The sequence below is a fragment of the Styela clava genome, chromosome 9 (assembly GCF_964204865.1).
Source record: "Styela clava chromosome 9, kaStyClav1.hap1.2, whole genome shotgun sequence".
Lineage (NCBI taxonomy): Eukaryota > Metazoa > Chordata > Ascidiacea > Stolidobranchia > Styelidae > Styela > Styela clava.
This window is the reverse complement of record NC_135258.1, coordinates 21,033,153-21,051,652: the sequence shown is the minus strand read 5'-3', so window position 1 is coordinate 21,051,652 and position 18,500 is coordinate 21,033,153. Positions and strand designations below refer to the sequence as shown.

General features: G+C 35.9%; 3 protein-coding genes across 4 annotated transcripts; all 3 read left to right on the top strand.

Moving 5' to 3' along the window:
* The first annotated feature begins 2,005 nt into the window (after positions 1–2,005).
* LOC120338845 (protein spinster-like) lies at positions 2,006–4,842 on the top strand. Its single transcript, XM_039406816.2, has one exon. It carries the CDS (start codon positions 2,751–2,753, stop codon positions 4,176–4,178), a length of 1,428 nt encoding a protein of 475 aa, XP_039262750.2. The 5' UTR covers positions 2,006–2,750; the 3' UTR covers positions 4,179–4,842.
* A 21-nt stretch (positions 4,843–4,863) lies between these two features.
* LOC120338844 (putative 4-methylmuconolactone transporter) lies at positions 4,864–7,581 on the top strand. Its single transcript, XM_078115914.1, has one exon. It carries the CDS (start codon positions 4,878–4,880, stop codon positions 6,381–6,383), a length of 1,506 nt encoding a protein of 501 aa, XP_077972040.1. The 5' UTR covers positions 4,864–4,877; the 3' UTR covers positions 6,384–7,581.
* On the top strand, positions 7,491–14,046 carry LOC120338843 (EGF domain-specific O-linked N-acetylglucosamine transferase-like). 2 transcript variants are annotated; one of them, XM_039406813.2, is made up of 9 exons: positions 7,491–7,794; positions 8,350–8,478; positions 9,393–9,490; positions 10,036–10,164; positions 10,916–11,138; positions 11,853–12,017; positions 12,247–12,468; positions 12,742–12,881; positions 13,277–14,046. In XM_039406813.2, exons 1-9 carry the CDS (start codon positions 7,627–7,629, stop codon positions 13,545–13,547), a joined length of 1,545 nt encoding a protein of 514 aa, XP_039262747.1. In that variant the 5' UTR covers positions 7,491–7,626; the 3' UTR covers positions 13,548–14,046. The 2 variants fall into 2 exon arrangements, with proteins under 2 accessions (XP_039262747.1, XP_039262746.1); XM_039406812.2 differs by having other exon boundaries at positions 9,991–10,164.
* Positions 14,047–18,500: the final 4,454 nt, after the last annotated feature.

Below are 18,500 nucleotides of genomic sequence, written 5' to 3'. Positions count from 1 at the left end.
CTCACTTTTTTGATATTTGTAGTTAGATCTCTTGGGGCTCTGACAAACAAAGTTACATACAGAATATTGATTGTAATTTGTAAAACACGATCATGTTGTTGAAATAACTTGGCATTTTACCACCCGTATATCATTCATTGTCCAGAATATTAATGAAATCATAAAATCTGAAACCCGTTTTCGTGAATTTTTTGTTGTAGCTGAATTCGAGGGACAGCATGAAAACAGACAAGAGAAGCATGGTCGCCTCTTTTAGTTTATGACAGGGTTTCTAAAAAGGGGACCCTGTCATAAACTAAAAGTGCGCAATCCACTTGAACCACTGCCGACTGCATTAGCAGGCTTGTATTGTTAATTGCAACAATAGCGGGTATTTTGAAATAGTACTTCTTATTTTACGCTTATGTTTCAACAGTGTTTCCCTATCTGGGGGTCGGGACCCAAAGCTGGGTCGTCAGAAAATATTTTCGGTACGAATTTTTTCAACAAATACCTAAAAGTTATTGATTTTATTGCCTAGTACATTTGATGCCCCCGTAGTATGTGCACCAAGATGGCACACAACCTGAATATAGTATGTGTACAAGGTTATGGTTCAGGTTGTGCGCCATTAGATTTGACGAAATACACTAATACAAATATCAAGCCATAAAAAAAAATTCTCCACACCCATGTAGAAATGATGAATAATCACAAGATGAATAATCACAAATGAAAAAAACTTATGTCTGAAAACAAGGTTGGGCCCCAAAAGGCCCCTTATTTGCCGGATTATTAACCGAACCCTTCCATTAATCGAATTATAGTAGAATCTCATTGGGCGCCAGAAATTGCGGTTTCGGGAAAATTTTCTCAACAGAGGTAAACGTGGGATTCATATTTTTTTGCAATGAGAAGCATGGCGAGCATGACTAAAACTAAAAATTGAAATTTATTAGGCACAAAAAAAGACTAGAGCCGGCTTACATTTTATGCGATGCAATATCTATATCATTGGGTGTAAATAAACTCTGGCGCTAACGCACATGGATGCAAATAGTGTAACTCGGCAGTTAAGTAAGCGTGGGCAAGGCCAGATGTTTGAGTGCTAATACGACGTTTATGGACGTGATAGTGAGATTCGTGAAGGTGAATTTATTTGGATATGATGAGGTATACAGGCACGCGATGCCGTAATTAAAATTGGTGAATTAATCATGTGTGGTTCACTCGCTCCTCTTTTTCTTTCAAGCACAGAATCAGGTAGAATGCATACTTATTAGTACAGTAGGTGGTATAAATAATGGGATCTTTTGGACTTTGGTCAGTACCTCAACTTTTCTCGGATATGATTTGTACACTAGCAGACTAGTACCACTTTGGCAACTATTATGTTCCTGAGAAGAAGTCCCAGGGTCGTAAATGTGTAAAAAGTTTGCATAATGTTGGACTAAAGATACTTATAATTATGAATTAATCAAGTAAACTGGAATGTATGGCCCTCTGCTTTACCAGTTGTGAACGAGTTGATAAATGATAACCATCTCAATTTCAGAGGTGGTGATATTCTCAAGAATCGTTGATGATTTGTTAGCTTGTTTTAAAAATTTGAGAAAATTGAAGTCAAGGCAAGTGTGGGTTCATTTGAGAAAAACAACTATTGAATATATTAGGAACAGTAAAATGTGTCTTGAGTATATTTTTTTCGAGTCTCGTCACACAAAAAGTCAGGATGAATTTTTTCAATATGCTGTTATATAATATGAGCCCAAAATAAAATGTTTCAATACAACTCTATCAAAAACAATTGTGAAAAAGTTACATGTTACTGTGATTAACTTTTTTAATGTCAGAATGTGAGCTGATGTCTTTTATCCCCTTTTTGTAGTAATTTATTACCTATTTATCTTATACAGAGGTAGCATAATGGCCCTTTTGTTTCATGGGGAGTCATCTTACACATGGTACTGTAGGGTGGCTTACCCACTTTGCGGCCATGACCTATCTGCGACCATCACCTTCATCGATTGAATTAATGCCGAAAAAATTAACGAACCGCGCCGATATTTCTCACACGTTATCATCCACTTATCCCTCGTAGCTCTACGAAATTACACTAAAATGCGGCCACAAATAAAAAAGTTACGACCGAAAACCTGACCGAAGAAAAAAAACGGACCATTTTACCATGTCGCCAACTACCCATTGTTCCTTCAAAAAAGGTTGAAAATCCATACAAATATAAGAGATAAAGAGATGAAACTTGGCAAGTGGGTAGAGTTGTGTTTCTTTTAACCATCTTTAAAGTTTCGCGTCTCTACCTTCAAAGGAGGGGGAGTAGGGGGGTGCGCATTTCCAATACGTCAATAATATCTTTATCAACTAATTTGCCACCACCGTGTTTTTGTCTGTTTAATTGCTGTGATGCGGTGTTTGTTTATAATTTGAAGAATATTGTTTGAAATAATCGTGTTCTTAAAATATATGACGGTCAGAAATGCAATTAGAAGCCCATTTTTTCACGCATGGCTGCGTATGCCCTAGTCTCGACGCAGCAGAAACGATGTTCAAGGCTTGAAATTCGTGGTCGCACACTGGTCGTTCGGTCGCAAATACGTCTTCAGAGTGTCGTACTTTGGTGGTTTGTATAGCTTTAACCCCTGGTCGTAGAAAGTTAATTCGAAGTTCAGCGTGTAGAATAAATGCCAAAGCACCTACGGTGAAAAGATTAACGGGTTAGAAATATTGGTTTTTGTTTTATAGCGGTTTGAATGAAATCGTCCGCAGACTGGCTACACCACCCTACTCTTGTTCTGATGTTTTCTTATGCCATTGGTGAACTAAGCCATTATTTATTGGGTGTTATCTCCAAACCAATGGCAGAGGAGATACATTTTGGTGAGATGGGATGCATGCCCGCCAACAACTCCAAATCTTCGGGCCTTTGCAGCAATATGCAGGGAAATGAGATACTTTGCAGTAATGCCACGGTTAACGGAACACAAGTTTGCATCTGGGATTACAAAGGCGATGGTGTAGATTATCAACTTCTAGCTGGTCCAATTTTTGTTGCGATCTTCACTATCATGGGCATTGTATTAGGTGTTCTTGGTGACAGATACAACAGAATCCGAATACTCTTCATATGTGTCCTTATTTGTTCTACAATGACTCTGATGACAGGCTTTGCAAAGGAATATTGGCAATTGGCTGTACTAAGATTGGTATTTGGTGCTGCTGAGGCAGGATTTTCTCCATTGAGTGCAAGTATAATTGCTGATATTTTTGGAAAGGCTTCACGAGGTCTAGGAATGAGTATCTACAATTGGGGAATTTATTTTGGATTTGGTTCTGCATTTGCAGTGGGTAATTTGGTAACAAAAGCAAATATAAACAATCAAGGATGGAGATGGGCTTACTATATATCGGGAATACCTGGTTTTTTCATATCATTAGTAATTTTAATATCATTGCGAGAGCCGAATAGAAAAAATGTAAATATAAACTATACAAATGAAGAATATGAACCCATCTTATCAGAATCCATGGGAGACCAGTCTCTGGAATCTGATTCAGGTATCAAAAAGATTCTGAATGTGATCAAAGTATATATCACTATGCCATCATTTTTACTACTACTTGTAGCTGCATGTGTTCGTCATTCTGCAAGCTTTTGTTTTGCATATAATGCTCAATTGTATTTCACAGAATTTTATCCCCAAACTAATCTTGGCTTGTGGATGACATTGTCACCCATCATCGGAGGAACAGTAGGAATTGCTTTGGGTGGTTTCATATCTGATTTGGTTGTATCAAAATATGGGGCCAATACTCGCATGTGGGTATTGGCAACAAGTCAGTTAATTGCTTCACCATTCGCATTTGGTGTTCTTTACCTTGATCCACCTTTTTGCTTTTTTTCGCTTATTGGAGCTTATTTATTTGCAGAAATGTGGTTTGGGATTCTATTTGCAGTTCTTGTTGAATTGTTACCTACTCACATAAGGTCAACATGTTTGGCAACTTTCTTTTTTGTTGTCAGCAATGTTGCCAGCCTTGTTTTGCTCAGTGTGCCTGATCTCAAAAATAATATGGGTTCTCGGGAAGCTTTAACGCTGGTTTATCCAGGGTTTTATCTTATAAGTTCTTTGTTGTTTTTTATTTCTCAGCTCTTGCTTCGAAGAGAGCATCAAAATTGATGTTAATATATTATATATTATATTGTAACTAGTATGTGTTGTATTTTGCATAATTCAAATTTTATATTGCTTAATTAACTTGAGTATTTGCTAATACATAACAAGCTTCGTGTCTGATTTTAGAATCTAAAAGTTGAAGTTTCTACTGTTTGTTATATTGAATTATTGCCATTCATTGTATCAGTATATTGTTTTTATATCATGTTGAAATTTTTTTAATACTAATATTTTCAATTACATATTCTGCGACTAGCAATGCATATCCTATACAATTTGATATACATTTTTTTGTTCATGTGTAGATTCAGTGTTACGGTACTTATATTAATATGTTTAAATTGTCTACTTATGGGTAAATATATGGTATAATAATTTACTGAAATACTTGATCTTGTATATGATTTGGTTACATTCATAAAATTTTAATTACTGTGACTGTGCTCATAAAAGCTTCAATTGAACCAAAATTAAGTTCATAATTCAGTTTGTCATTCAGGGCCTAATTAATTTTACCTAGAACCTTGCCTTATATGCCAATTTTTGACTTTATTCCAAAGCTGCCTTTGTGTAATCAATTTCTTTTACCTTTAAGATATCTTTTTTTTTGTCTTCCATGTTTTTATTTAAACTTTCACAGAGTATGTTTATTGTATTTTATGTGCAGGTCCACTGTGTGCTTTATTTAACTTCAAACTAAAAATGCCTCATAAATTTCGTGGAGAATTTTTTTACACGTGGTATTGCAGTCTTGCATTGATGCTTTGCTATGCAGTCGGAGAGTTGGGTCATTTTTTACTTGGTGTTACTTCAAAACCAATGGCCCAGGATATTCATTTTGGTGACCAAGGATGCATGCCTAATGAGGAAACACATAATGAAGTTCATGAAATGTGCAAAAGCTCTTCTGATGATAATTTTCCTGAAGAACAATGTTCTAATGTAACACTTAACGGAAGTTTTGTGTGTAAATGGGATTATAAAGGTGATGGTGTTGAATATCAACTCTTAGCAGGGCCATTTTTTGTTGCAATCTTCACGATCATGGGCATTATTCTTGGTGTACTTGGTGATAGTTATAACAGAGTCAGAATACTTTTTATCTGTGTTCTGGTCTGTTCTCTGATGACTTTGGTAACTGGATTCTCAACTCAATATTGGCAATTAGCTGTGCTTAGGATTGGATTTGGTGCAGCAGAAGCCGGGTTTTCCCCACTGAGTGCAAGTATAATCGCTGATATTTTTGGAAAAACCTCAAGGGGTCTTGGAATGAGTGTCTTCAACTGGGGAATCTATTTTGGTTTCGGTTGTGCATTTGCTGTAGGAAATATAGTAACGGAAGCTAATATAAATGACCAAGGTTGGAGATGGGCTTATTATATTGCAGGAATACCAGGCTTTTTCCTGGCATTTTTGATTTTGCTAAGTTTGAAAGAACCTACTCGAAAAAATATCACTGTGACTGATGAGAAGCAAGAATTGCAAAAAGAAGAAATAAAAGGAAGTTTAAAGAAAAAACCAAATAAGGTTTTTCTTTTATTTTCAAAAGTTACAACGGCGATCAAGTTATATGCTACCAAGCCTTCTCTTATGGTACTACTTATTGCAGCTTGTATTCGTCATTCTGCAAGTTATTGTTTTGCATATAATGCCCAATTATATTTTAGTGAATATTACCCAACTACTAAACTTGGATTATGGATGACAATATCGTCCATTGTTGGGGGTTCTATAGGAATAGCTTCTGGTGGACTCATTTCTGATTTAATCGTGGTGAAACATGGTGTTCATACCCGAATGTGGGTACTTGCCATTAGTCAGGCTCTAGCTTCCCCTCTCGCGTTTGGTGTACTGTATCTTACCCCTCCTTTTTGTTTTTTCTCTCTCATTGCTGCATATTTATTTGCAGAAATGTGGTTTGGGATTATATTTGCAGTTTTGGTTGAGCTTCTACCAACCGAAGTAAGATCAACTTGTTTGGCAACTTTCTTTTTTGTTATAAATAATATTGCTGGTCTGGTATTACTTGGTGTTCCTAAACTTAAAGATAATATGGGATCTCGCCAAGCGTTAACTTTGGTTTATCCTGGATTTTATCTTATAAGTTCATTCTTCTTTGCTTTAGCACAAATCTTACTGCGTAGGGAAGTACGTAGTAAATCATTACACCAGTCTGATAGTAATGAAGTTGATTCCCATGATCTTTAACAAAACTTGATATTTGCAGCTTTTTATAAAATAGATGTGATTTTTTTATTGGATATAGAAATAAATTTTCTCGTCATTCCCATAATCTGAATTTCATTTCATTCTGTATTCTAAACATTTTCCTGCTAAAACAGTTTTGTTTTCATCTTCAGTTTCACCTTATAGCATTGTATATTGGTATCAATATTCTGCAAACCCAAATTAAATAAACTGCAATGTAAATATGGTAAATAACTGAAGGAAACTAACATCAATTCCACTGTTTGTATTATACTGCCTTCCTTTAATTTTCAAGCCAGTATTTCCAACAATAATATGTAAATAATTGCATCTCAAATACGCCAATACTAATGTTTAATTCTTATGTTTTGCAAAACTTAGGAAATTAACTTTTTATGGACCTATGCAGCATACATTTGGTGCTCTGTTGAATTCAGAATAAACAATGTTCGTAAATTCGACTGGTGTAAAACTTTAGTGCGCCTGTAATTTATTATGCAATATATATTGTAATTGCCGTATTCTGCTTTACCTTTGAATGAATAAAGTTAGTTAGGAAATGTCTTTATTAATCACTGTCATGTTATATATATATATTCTACTTTGTCACTTTCTCATTGCATTTGATTGATAGTGGACAGTTTACCCTATACAAATGCTTTTTGCTTTAATAGTGAGTACTTGTTACTATTGAACAAATCTCCACCGTCACACGCAGTCATTCCTCTGGTTCATTCCAACACTTATTGCTTTGTAACATCTTCTTTTCATGATGTAGTATTATAGTGAACTACTTGCAATTAGCATTTTCCTCATTTTTCGAGAACAAAAATTTATTATTGACTTATCATGAAATAAAAGCATTTATATTTTCCTGTTTATTCTAACTATGAACTGTTAAAATATCACTGAAAAATTTGTGTTAGGAATTTGTATTTTGTTAATTATGTTCTATATTCCTCCTTATTAGTTTATTTATTATTTATAGTGAGTGCACTCTCAATTAGTATTTGCCACCCACCTATTTTCAGACCTATTTATTAAGTAAATAAATTTTGAAATGATTGTTAAATTTGTGAATTCTTTTTTAAGGCCAAACAACATGACACTGTTGGTCATTGTTGTTTATTTATGTTTTTTGATAACTGTGGCTCTACATTGTGTTGACATGACTTGACTTACTCCATTTATTCATCAGGTGTTTTCGTAAAACTAGATACTCTAGATTTCAAACTGCAATCCAATGCTTTTGCATACCGTGTTCCTTGTTTTGATTTTGGCTTCATCTTCATTGAGTGCAGAAAAGTTTTTCTGGGATTTGAATCTTCCAAGAAATCATCTACCATTTGTGTTTGGTCATCATAAAGAAGTCGCAAAGTCATGTGTCCAGGATAGTCGATGCCCATATAAGGTATTTATTATGCAATACCCAATAAGAATGCCCCGAGTATATATGATTTTGAATAACTCTAAGATAGATAATTAATATATTAACCTTTTTTTAAAATACTTGTGTTGTTGGTTGTATAGTACACAGCGGGCTCTCAAGAATTTCTGTGTATACAATATGCAATTGATTAGTAAATATTTGTGATTTGTCTGCCTGATAACAGGTACTTCATATTGTTTGTTCATGAAATAATTTTGGAGTGGATTGATTTAGGCGTGTATTTGCATAACATATTTTTCTGGTTGCCTAAGATATATTTTATGATAATACTCTTAGCAATATATAACTAGTGGGTTAACTTATATTCAAACTGGGTTTGGTCACTAAAGTTGTGATATCATATATACTAAAGTGATATTATATTACAAGCGAAATATGTCAAACGTTTTGATTGTTTTTACAGACAAATTTGATTTATGGGAATATATCTGTATAGGACAATATACTCAGCTTGTTGTCAGTTGTATATGCTTTATTATGGTAATGGATTTCACCATTTACAATGTATTTTTATAGGATCTTGTTGATGACAAAACAAATCAATGTTGGGGGTATGAAGACAATTGTGACAGAAAACAATCCTATTCAAAGGAAGAACCGAAAGGTTGTGGTTCACAACAAGTGAAGAATGATTTTTGGTTTAGAGTAAGTATGAATCAGTCATTCAATACTGTAATGTTATTTATGTTCATGTATATGGAGTCTAAAGTTATTGTCCTCTGTCCAGAATCTTCAGATATTCAAATTCTGATGATTTATTTATTCGTTGCTTGGAAATATTATCCATACAACATCTGGTGATTGTATAATTTTCTATTATTCACAGTCTAAAATTATTATTGTCTTTTGTCCAAAATCTTTTTTTTTTACCAATTACTGATATGAACAATAATAGCATTGATTTGAAACCCCCGAAAAAGAATACATGACTGTTTGCTAAAGCCTGTTAACTGACAATTTCCAACTACCTTTACTTATCAATCTGATATTAAAATAATTTTCCTGCTATAAAGGATGTTGTTAACAAACCGTAGCCCATATATAGCAGTAATGTAGAATGTATTTTCATGTTTTACTGACGTCTAAAAGCTTCCTGTTTTGTTCACATAGATTTACGAAAATAAAATATATAAAACTCTACATCAAGGGTGCCCAACCCGCGAGTGACTTGTGAGTTGTGACCGAATGTTGCTGATTGTCGCGTAATGAATGCGAATGCTTTTGGCATCTGCAGTCAATCAGTGTAATACCATTTATTGGCTGTTATTTTTGAACGCAGATCTCGATCAGATCACTTGCTCTAGCGTATATTAGGAAATTGTGTTTCACGCAGAATACCGACAAATCGTGTGAATGATTTGCCATTAGTCAACATAGGTCACAGTATCGTTTGACGATACTTGAGCCATAATGTGACTACCATAATTTATTGCCTAATTTCCTAAAATTAATATGTATGGGAAAAATGATGATATACTTACAAAATACTGATGATATATAATGTAGAAATATACTATATATCAAATACATGAACTGAAATATTTTTTTACGACTTCCAGGCTGATTTTGGGTTTGTAACAAATATACAGCAAGAATTGAAAGATATTGCAATCTGTCTACCTAAAGATACCGATGATTCTTCTCTTACATGTTCGAGGTAACTATAATGCATCTTGTTATTTCTGAAAGATCACCCATTTCATATTTATTTAGTTATTTGTTTGATAGTGTGTTTACTGATTATCCGGTGAATGATTCTATGCGGACTGATTAGAAATAATACCATTTTTAGACTTATTGAAAAACTTGTGATTTTTTATAATTGTTTCCCGACTTATTATTGATTTGAAAAACACTGTTATGTAAAAATATTTGCAAACTATGATTTGTTGTAGTTCAAATAAATAAATCTTCTAGTTAATCATTCAATTTGACAGACTTAATAACAGTCCAATTGTGATGAGTGAATTCATTTGTATAATGAAAACCATGGCATTGCCTACTTTCTTAGTGAAAAATTTCTATGTGAGAAGAGATAGTCAGTGACATTATATGATTTTATGAAATATGTGAAAAAAAATTAACAGTTTTGAATTTTGATCATATTACAGGAAATGTAGATGTTCTAAAATGAAAAAACGTTTATTTTTTTCTCAGACACATGAGATACTGCAAAGCGAAAAATCTATATCTTGATTTTAGAAAGCATAAACCTGAAAATGACAGATTTAAATCTGATATATTTGAGAAAGGAATGATAGGTGGACATTGTACATTGGACTCGGAATTACTCAATAAACAAGGGCAGCATGCTTATCCATTGCAATCATGGTAAGATTTGTGGATGCAAGATAGAGCTCTATTATTATATGTTGAACCAGTTTAGATTGATGTTCCTGGTATATGAAAAATATATCTTATATCATATCAAATACTGGACGCTTCAGATGTGTGTGTACCAATATGGAGGTAACTAATTTTGTTTGCCTATTTTACATCAAGTTGTGTGAAGGGACTGAAACCTATCGCCAGGGGGTATATTCACTTGGCTAACACAGGCAGTCCCCGAATATAATTATGGCCTAACCCTATCCACACACACTACGGGAATACCAAATATTGTGTATTTGCATCCATGACACTCCAAACTACTTATTTATAATCATGTTGGATGAAAATGTTGGTGAAATAAGCTCTAATGTTGTTGTATTTGATGCATGTAAAAATATGTGAATAATAAACTGAATAGCCTATAATACTAATTGGCTTATTTTATTATGCTCAGCCAATGTGCTGTCAAACATACCAAAATTTTCTTATGTATTGTATTGTTACAATTAGAATCCAATTAATCAGAACGTCTTAAATAATAGTATCAGTGTAAAACCAGTTTGCTCAAAATCCAAATAATCGACCTAATGTTGTGAAACGCTTAATAATATTTGAAATTGAATTGTAATAACATTGTAAAGTACCTAAATATTAAGGAATCAAAAATAATAATAAATACAGGTAGACAGATACACACACATCCCTCGTCATTAATAACATAAGTGTTAAATATAGTATTATTATTTCATAGGTATTCCGAATTACAGAACTATACTAATCTCAGTTTCCGACCATTGCATGATGATCATGGGTCCAATTGTGATGTCATAATAGAAAAACCTACAGTATTGATGAAATTGGACAGCGGAATCAACCTTTATCATCATTTTTGTGATTTTTTCAATCTCTATTTATCTCAGCATGTCAACAATTCATGGTTTGACACCGATATACAAATCGTTATGTGGGATACGGTAAGTTGTCTTCACTGAATTTAATTAAGTGAAGTTGGGCCAAAAGTTTTTTCGTATTCCCGAGTGTACATTGAAAATTGAGTAGAGAGCACACAATTAGTTTTTATAAGTTCAAGTGACAGTCATCAGCACTTAGAATTGCATATTTGCAATATATTAAAGCTTCTTGCTAGCCAGAAATTTAAATATATTATTTTAAGGAAATCAAATCACCAATTAATATGGTCTTGTATTTAATACATCGAATTAATAAAGAATTACATGTATTTTTATTGTTGTTTATATTTTTTCAATGTTTTTATTTAATGTTGTAAGAAGCTAAGGTGATGCAAAAACAAGTTGTTTCGTGTTTTATTGATTGTGTACCTATGCCTAAGTGTGCAAAATGTTTATGTGCAAAATTGCGTTTATGCAGCAAATAACATGACATATTCTTATTATACAAGTTTGCTTAAACCAAGGCCCAGGGCCTTTAATATAAATATAAATTGAAAGAGTACTAAATAAAGAGTTGCATGGGCTAATGATTCGCTATGAGCTTTCTTACATTTTTAGTCTTGTTTCACCGTGTATATCTTGAATATATATAATAATATTGAGTTGTAAGATGTTTATTTGAAGCCCTATGATTTTTTTCTGTAATTTACCTAAATGATATTTTTCCCACAATGTAAATTATGTTTTTCCTCAACTTATTCATTTTTATATACAAAGTCTTCTTTAGGATATTTTGACATTGCCACTGCTGCTTGGAATGCATTCACTGATCATCCTATCATTAAACTTCAAGACTGGAAAGGGAAGAGAGTTTGCTTGAAAGACGCAATGTTTCCTCTTTTACCGAGAATGAGAGGTGGCTTGTATTACAACACATATATAGTAAGACATTATACAATTGGAAATCATAAACTATGTTATCAGATATAACAGTACGATAAGAAATACCTGCAGCTTGGTTTCGCTACATTTCACAAGAATTGCATTAACTTCTGAATACATGTGGAGCACCAAGTTGCATATTGATATTGTACATATTCCATATAACACCGTCATCAATATAAGCTAATTTTGCTTGCTAACTGTCATGACAATTTCTTTATCAATTTAGCCAAATGGTTGTGTTGGTTCATCTATGTTCCGAGCTTTTTCCGAACATTTTCTGCATAGAATGGGAGTGACACAAAATGACATTGCAACAGAAAATTCAACTAAAATTCGAGTTACTTTGTTGGAACGAGGTAAACCAGAAGATGAACATGTTTTTCGCAAAATTAAGAATCAGGATGAATTGATCGAAGTTATGAAGGAATTCCCAGATTTTGAAATAAAGGTAGATATTTGGAATCCTACTGTTCAATTAAATTGTGTTGAGTATACTTTACATTACCAAAATGTTGAAAATTATATAGCTTATTAATAATTGTAAAGGAAAGCAAAAGGATCTCACAAGAGTCACAACTAAAAAAATTAATATGCTGTTAAAATAAAAATCTTAAACCTAGTATCCAAGCGTCAGTTTGTTAAAAAATGCAAAATTTAGGAGTACGAGGGCAATTTATTTTAGGATTGGAAATAGTACGGTAATTGTTTTTAAAATATGTAGGTTGTGCAATATAAATGGAAAGACATATCATTTGTGGAACAGTTGAAGATCACACACAACAGCGACATATTTATTGGAATGCATGGAGCTGGGCTGATTCATTTTCTGTTTCTACCTGATTGGGCTGTAGCTTTTGAATTGTGAGTCTGAGATACTCAACGATTTTATTTGCTTGATATAAATTGTTAAATTCTGACCCTTTCAGCGAATGTCGTATAGCTCAAGTTTTGCGCAGTATATAAACAAAATCTGGTGTTATCTTCACAAATAATTTCAATTGTTCATACATACCAGCTTTCGATAAAGCCCAGTAAAATATTAAGTTCTTCGCGTTTGACTTTGTGAAGAGGTGTGAGATTGGCATTAATAAGAGGTTCTCGGATTTTTGTCAGGTAGTGGAATTGTTTCATGCTCATAGTTTGTAGGAAATACTTTGAACGGTTGGTCAGTACAAACCTGTTTATTCAAATGGAATGCATCTAACAGAACCTTTGCAAGGTGTTTGGTTTATTATGTTGCTTATTAATTATTGTAGGTACAATTGTGATGATGAGAGATGTTACCGTGACTTGGCCCGTCTGCGTGGACTGGATTATATTACATGGGAAAAGCCAAAACCCATTCCATCTGATCAAGGAAAACATAAACGTTATGGCGATCACATGAAATTTTGGAATTGGTCTTTTGATCCAAATGAGTTTCGAACTTTGATCAGAAATGCGCGAGCACTACTGCTAGTTGATCCACGCGTTCAAAAAAGAATGAAGCAGATCAATGAAAAAAATAGTCAACATGTCGAGTTATGAGGAAATAAACTACCTGATTTACATGACCCAAACACAAAACTTCTTTTATGACGGTTGATTATTTGAAAAGTCTCACTCTCCGATGTTTGAGTTGTCTGAACGTAGTATCTTATTCCAAATGTTATTTTTATCATCTGATGATTCTATGTTATCCTTTCATATATTTTTATATCAAGTGTTTCAGCATGGAAGTGACAGTTGAAGTCTGGCCCAAAACCTAACTGACCCCAATTCACTGTTTATGCGCAATCATGACTTTTATCAACAGTTCTTTTACTGCCAAGACATATATGAACTACCCTACATGTTCTGTGCTGTACCTTATCCCACTGTAAGCTGCCTTGTTATTGTTTTTCTCAGAAACTTGATACTTATCTCAATTGAATATTGTTTCATATAAAATTGTGTCTTAAAAATGAAATATTCATAATATATAAACAGGTGTCTTAATGTGAGTAACAAGCGTTGAGAAAACGCTTGTCACCTCACCTGATTGCCATGTGCTTGTTTTAATCCTGGGAGATAACTATGTGAATTGCTGTAGGGTTTTGGTCAAGTCACCGACACGGTCACGATTTCCGTTATCAAGCCCATCCACCTGAAACGAACAAGTGGTTAACTATTCCCATATTCTACGTGAACTGGAAACCGTATTTTGACATACCGGCAGTGGCGGCGCGCCAATAGGGCCAGTTTTTTCGGTATAATGAAAAATACCTCAATATCGGTTGCACAGACTGTCTACACTAGCCATATTCTCCCGACATGGTTCATTTTTCGCTCGCAAAGCCTTCGCCGAACGTCGACGGGGCGACGCCGATTTTGCCTCGGTTGCTCATTGTATATCGTATTCTCTCTTTTATCTTCCACTCGCCGCGTTTGTTTTCTGTTTCTTTTACTAAATCATCGGGGCTAGCCCCGAAATTATGACGACACAATGCCGACGTTTCTTACAACAACGTGTTGACATATTCACGCATTCCTTCTCGTTCGTTGGTTGCTTGAAGAGTTGATAGTTTCCTCGCCTTCGTTTTTGTCGCTTGTTTCGCTATTTGAATCAGTTAGAGACCTTTAGTCTATTTTCTTTCGATTTTCCACATTCCTTTTGAGCTCCTCACTTCTTTCCGGCTTCGCATTCCTTAGCCTTAGACCTCATAATGAATAAGGTTGATGCACTACTTCGCACTCCGTTTTCGCAGCTGCCGCTGGAACAAAAATTAGAGGTACAATGTCTTGGGCCTTATCAACCAAAAAATTGTTCACTGGAACAATCCCATGACGGAGGAAAGCGTCGGCGTACATTCTGCGCAGAAACTTGGTATAAAAAACACGAATGGTTGTGTTACAGCGAGGACAAAAATGCACTTTTTTGTTTTTATTGCCTACTTTTTGCTACCGCCCGTGACTCACGTTGGTGTAAATTTGGTTTTAGAGATCTTAAACATCTTTCCGAGCGTGCCAGGGATCATCAATCTTCTATGGAGCATCTGGACAATGCAGTAAAATACCGAACATTCGGAAATGTTAATATTGCAGCACAGTTGGATGAAGGACGCGCGGTTTCTATTCGTCGGCACAACCAAAACGTCGAGAAAAACCGCCATGTTCTCGGTCGATTGATAGATGTTTTGAAGTTCATTGGTTGTCACGAGCTGTCCCTCCGTGAGCACGATGAACGGGCTGGCTCTTCTAATAGAGGGGTACTTTTGGATATGGTGGAATACACCGCATCCCTAGATACAGTATTGAGATCATCTTGATGCCGCAACTGTTTCGAAAGGGACATCTAAGGATATCCAAAATAATTTGCTCGACTCAATGTATAAAATTTATTTACAACATTTGGCTCTGGAAATTGAGAATTGCCAGTTCCTTTCGATTCAGTCTGACGAGACAACTGACATCACGTGCGTTTCCCAACTGGCTGTGATTTTTCGGTTTGTGAAAGATGGTAAACCTACCGAGAGATTTCACAGCTTTGTACCAATCGTTGATCGCACGGCTTGCGGGATATCGGCTGTACTGAAAGAAGTGTTACAGCCTTACAACGTGAAGTCAAAATTGATAGCTCAAACTTATGACAGCGCGGCAGTCATGAGTGGGTCGAAACATGGTGTTCAAGTTTATATAAAAGAAGATTTTCCTCATGCGCATTTTTTACATTGTTATGCACACCAATTTAACCTCGTTATTAAAAATATGTGTCTTGATACCCCTCTCGTCCGTATATTTTTTGCAAATGTTTCGGGGTTTTCTTCATTTTTTTCCGTTTCGCCGAAGAGCTCTGACCTCCTTCGCCAGATATGTAGCCGCCGTCTCCCAGCTTGTGCACCAACACGTTGGAACTTCCAATCACGCGTGGTGCAGGGCGTGTCCGAAATTATGTCTGAGCTCATTGAGTGTTTCAATGGCATTCAGAGCTCTCCGGTTTGGGACGAACGCTCTGTGAGGGAGGCAGCAGGTCTAAAGCGTCTGCTAGAAGATGGTGAGTTTTCATTTTTTCTCCACAATATTCTATCACGTGGATGTATTATACGGCGCATTGCAGTCAAGGCTAATGGATGGAGCGTCTGTGCAGTCGTGTATTTCAGACTTCTGCGATGCTGTATCTCGTATCCGGGAAACAATAAAATACGACGACACATGGAGTGCTTCTTTACGCCGCGGGCAAACAACGCAGCGTTTGATTTTGTCTGCAAAGGAATGCTGTGACATTCTGGTGAATCAAATAGGCGATCGTCTGCGCACTGAACACCTTGCCGCGTTCTCTTTGATGACAAATTCTGGACATCATTTTGACGACGCCTATTTCTTCCGCCGACGCAGGGCGAACATTCAGCACGCTGAAGCGTATTAAAACGTATCTCAGAAACACAATGAAGCAAGATAGATTAAATTCCTTGGCTGTTTTATCTATTCACAGAGACGTTATTTCTGGGATGCATGACTTTAATCAGCGCGTTATTGAGCATTTTGCTTCCAAGAAACCGCGGCGTGTTGCATATATGTTCAAGCAGTAGAAGTCTAGCAGCATATATATCTATGAGTGAGCGACGCATGTCCTTATCTTTTCATTACCTTTCCTTTCTTCATAGTAACGTTTTAAACCTTATTTTAGGTTTTTTCTGCTTTCCCGAAGTTTCTGTTAATAGGTCATTGTATTTATCTGGGTAAATATTGCCTTTCCTTTTGAAAGAGGTTTCAAAATAAACTATGTCTATATTTATTAATCCCTTGACTTGGACCGGTTTTAAAGACACTTTCTTATCGTTAAAAATTGTCGCTTTTGCCGATTGGTTGTTACCGATGGAATGGTTTTTATACTCATAAAATGATGGGAAAACTTACAGCGCTCATCCTGTCCCCGTAGATGGGGGTGACTTGGTCCCGCTGTAGCTTGCCCCGGTTGTCAAAATGACCACCCGCCGCCACTGCATACCGGTATGATTGAAGTCGCCTTATCGACTTTCTCTCCTACCATGATAGGATTGTAGAAGTATCATCACTTATCTTTGATAGGATAGGATTTATCCGAGTGAGAGGAAAGCCGATAAGACGGCTTAACCATATGGCAAAACACAGCCTCTCGTACGGTTACCATTCCATGTCGGTATGGGATTAGTTATTTGTTTTCGGAAGCGGTAACCGACCAGCGGTTACGTGAACCACCCTACGGCGGCGACGAGTCCAGCAATCCTCTCGCACATAACCATCCCTGCGTGGGATTCGAACCCACGCAGAGTAATCAGAGGTGCGGTGGCGAGCGTATTCCAAACGCTTAGCACGATGAGCCACACCCTGCGCCAAGTATGATAATCCCACCCAAAATTCGCCACATGTACCCGCAGGCAAAAGTTATGGGTGCTTTACAGAAGTACACTTGATGGGCGAAACGTAAGAAGTGACTTCTTGCATCGCTGTACATGCCAACTGCGTGTCGTTCCAATTTTACATACCCGCATCACCAGGAAGTGGGGGAAATGATTAGACATTTATTATATAACTGTTTTGCATCTTGTATGCTATATGGTTCCCAACCGCCGGTCCGCATAAAATTAATAGCGTTCTTTTTTAACCGCGCTTGGTTACCGAAGAGACAAGTTGCTGTACGTTGCTCTGTTAGGTCAAATTGTATTCCAAATGGAGTGTTTTGACAAGTATGATACCGGCATTGATTGCCCAGCGGTGTCTTGGTCGACCAGTAATTCCACTATTTAGGTTACGATCTGCCGCGAAAGCGTTTTGGTAAGACTCGCAAATGTGTAAAAACCTACACGTACGTGTTTTAGTCCGCATCGCATGCGTATTATGGCGTTTAAATAGCAAAATGAACGGTGTTCAAAACAAAAAATAGCGCGCCGCTTCTCAGGTCTTAACCATAAAAATCGGCATTTCGTGGTTTTGCGTGTTATTTGTCAGCATTCACTTGTGTTTCCAAAAATTAGTTGGAAATCAAATAACTCAAGGGTCCTTATGCCTCTCGTCGAGGAGCTTCAGTTTAATAATAATAATCAAATATAAGTCCCGCAAAAACTGCGACAGACCAAAGTGACTATAAACTATAGGTTTATGTCACTTTGCGACAGACTAAGCCAATATTAGTTATCCGTCTGGGGGTCAAGGGTCGGAGAAACATTCATTACCCTCATTAACAAACCATATACGGTATATATATGCTGACGATTCACTGTGTATTTCATCGACGGCGAAAAACATGGGAGGTCGTCTTGGTCATAAAGGCTGTTAAGCCCGCGCGCTAAATACTCACTTATTCAAACAGTTCTGCATGGGAATGAGCAATTGAACGTTTACTACTTACTCCACGTCGAAGTAAGGGGGATTACCAGGGTGAACTACCTTACTAGATTTTACTCACTCCTTGATAAATCTCCAAATTTGGAATATCCTTACGTGTGCGATCATGTTAAGTTTTTTATTGTCTTACCCAGCTCA

What these genes read in the sequence shown, in the direction of transcription:
- LOC120338843 (XM_039406812.2), top strand. Translation starts at nt 7,627, where the DNA reads ATGCTTTTGCATACCGTGTTCCTTGTTTTGATTTTGGCTTCATCTTCA. An exon ending in ATAGTCGATGCCCATATAAG is followed by an intron (nt 7,795 to 8,349) that starts GTATTTATTATG and finishes GTATTTTTATAG; the next exon opens with GATCTTGTTGATGACAAAAC. An exon ending in AAATCGTTATGTGGGATACG is followed by an intron (nt 11,139 to 11,852) that starts GTAAGTTGTCTT and finishes TTATATACAAAG; the next exon opens with TCTTCTTTAGGATATTTTGA.
- LOC120338845 (XM_039406816.2), top strand. Translation starts at nt 2,751, where the DNA reads ATGAAATCGTCCGCAGACTGGCTACACCACCCTACTCTTGTTCTGATG.
- LOC120338844 (XM_078115914.1), top strand. Translation starts at nt 4,878, where the DNA reads ATGCCTCATAAATTTCGTGGAGAATTTTTTTACACGTGGTATTGCAGT.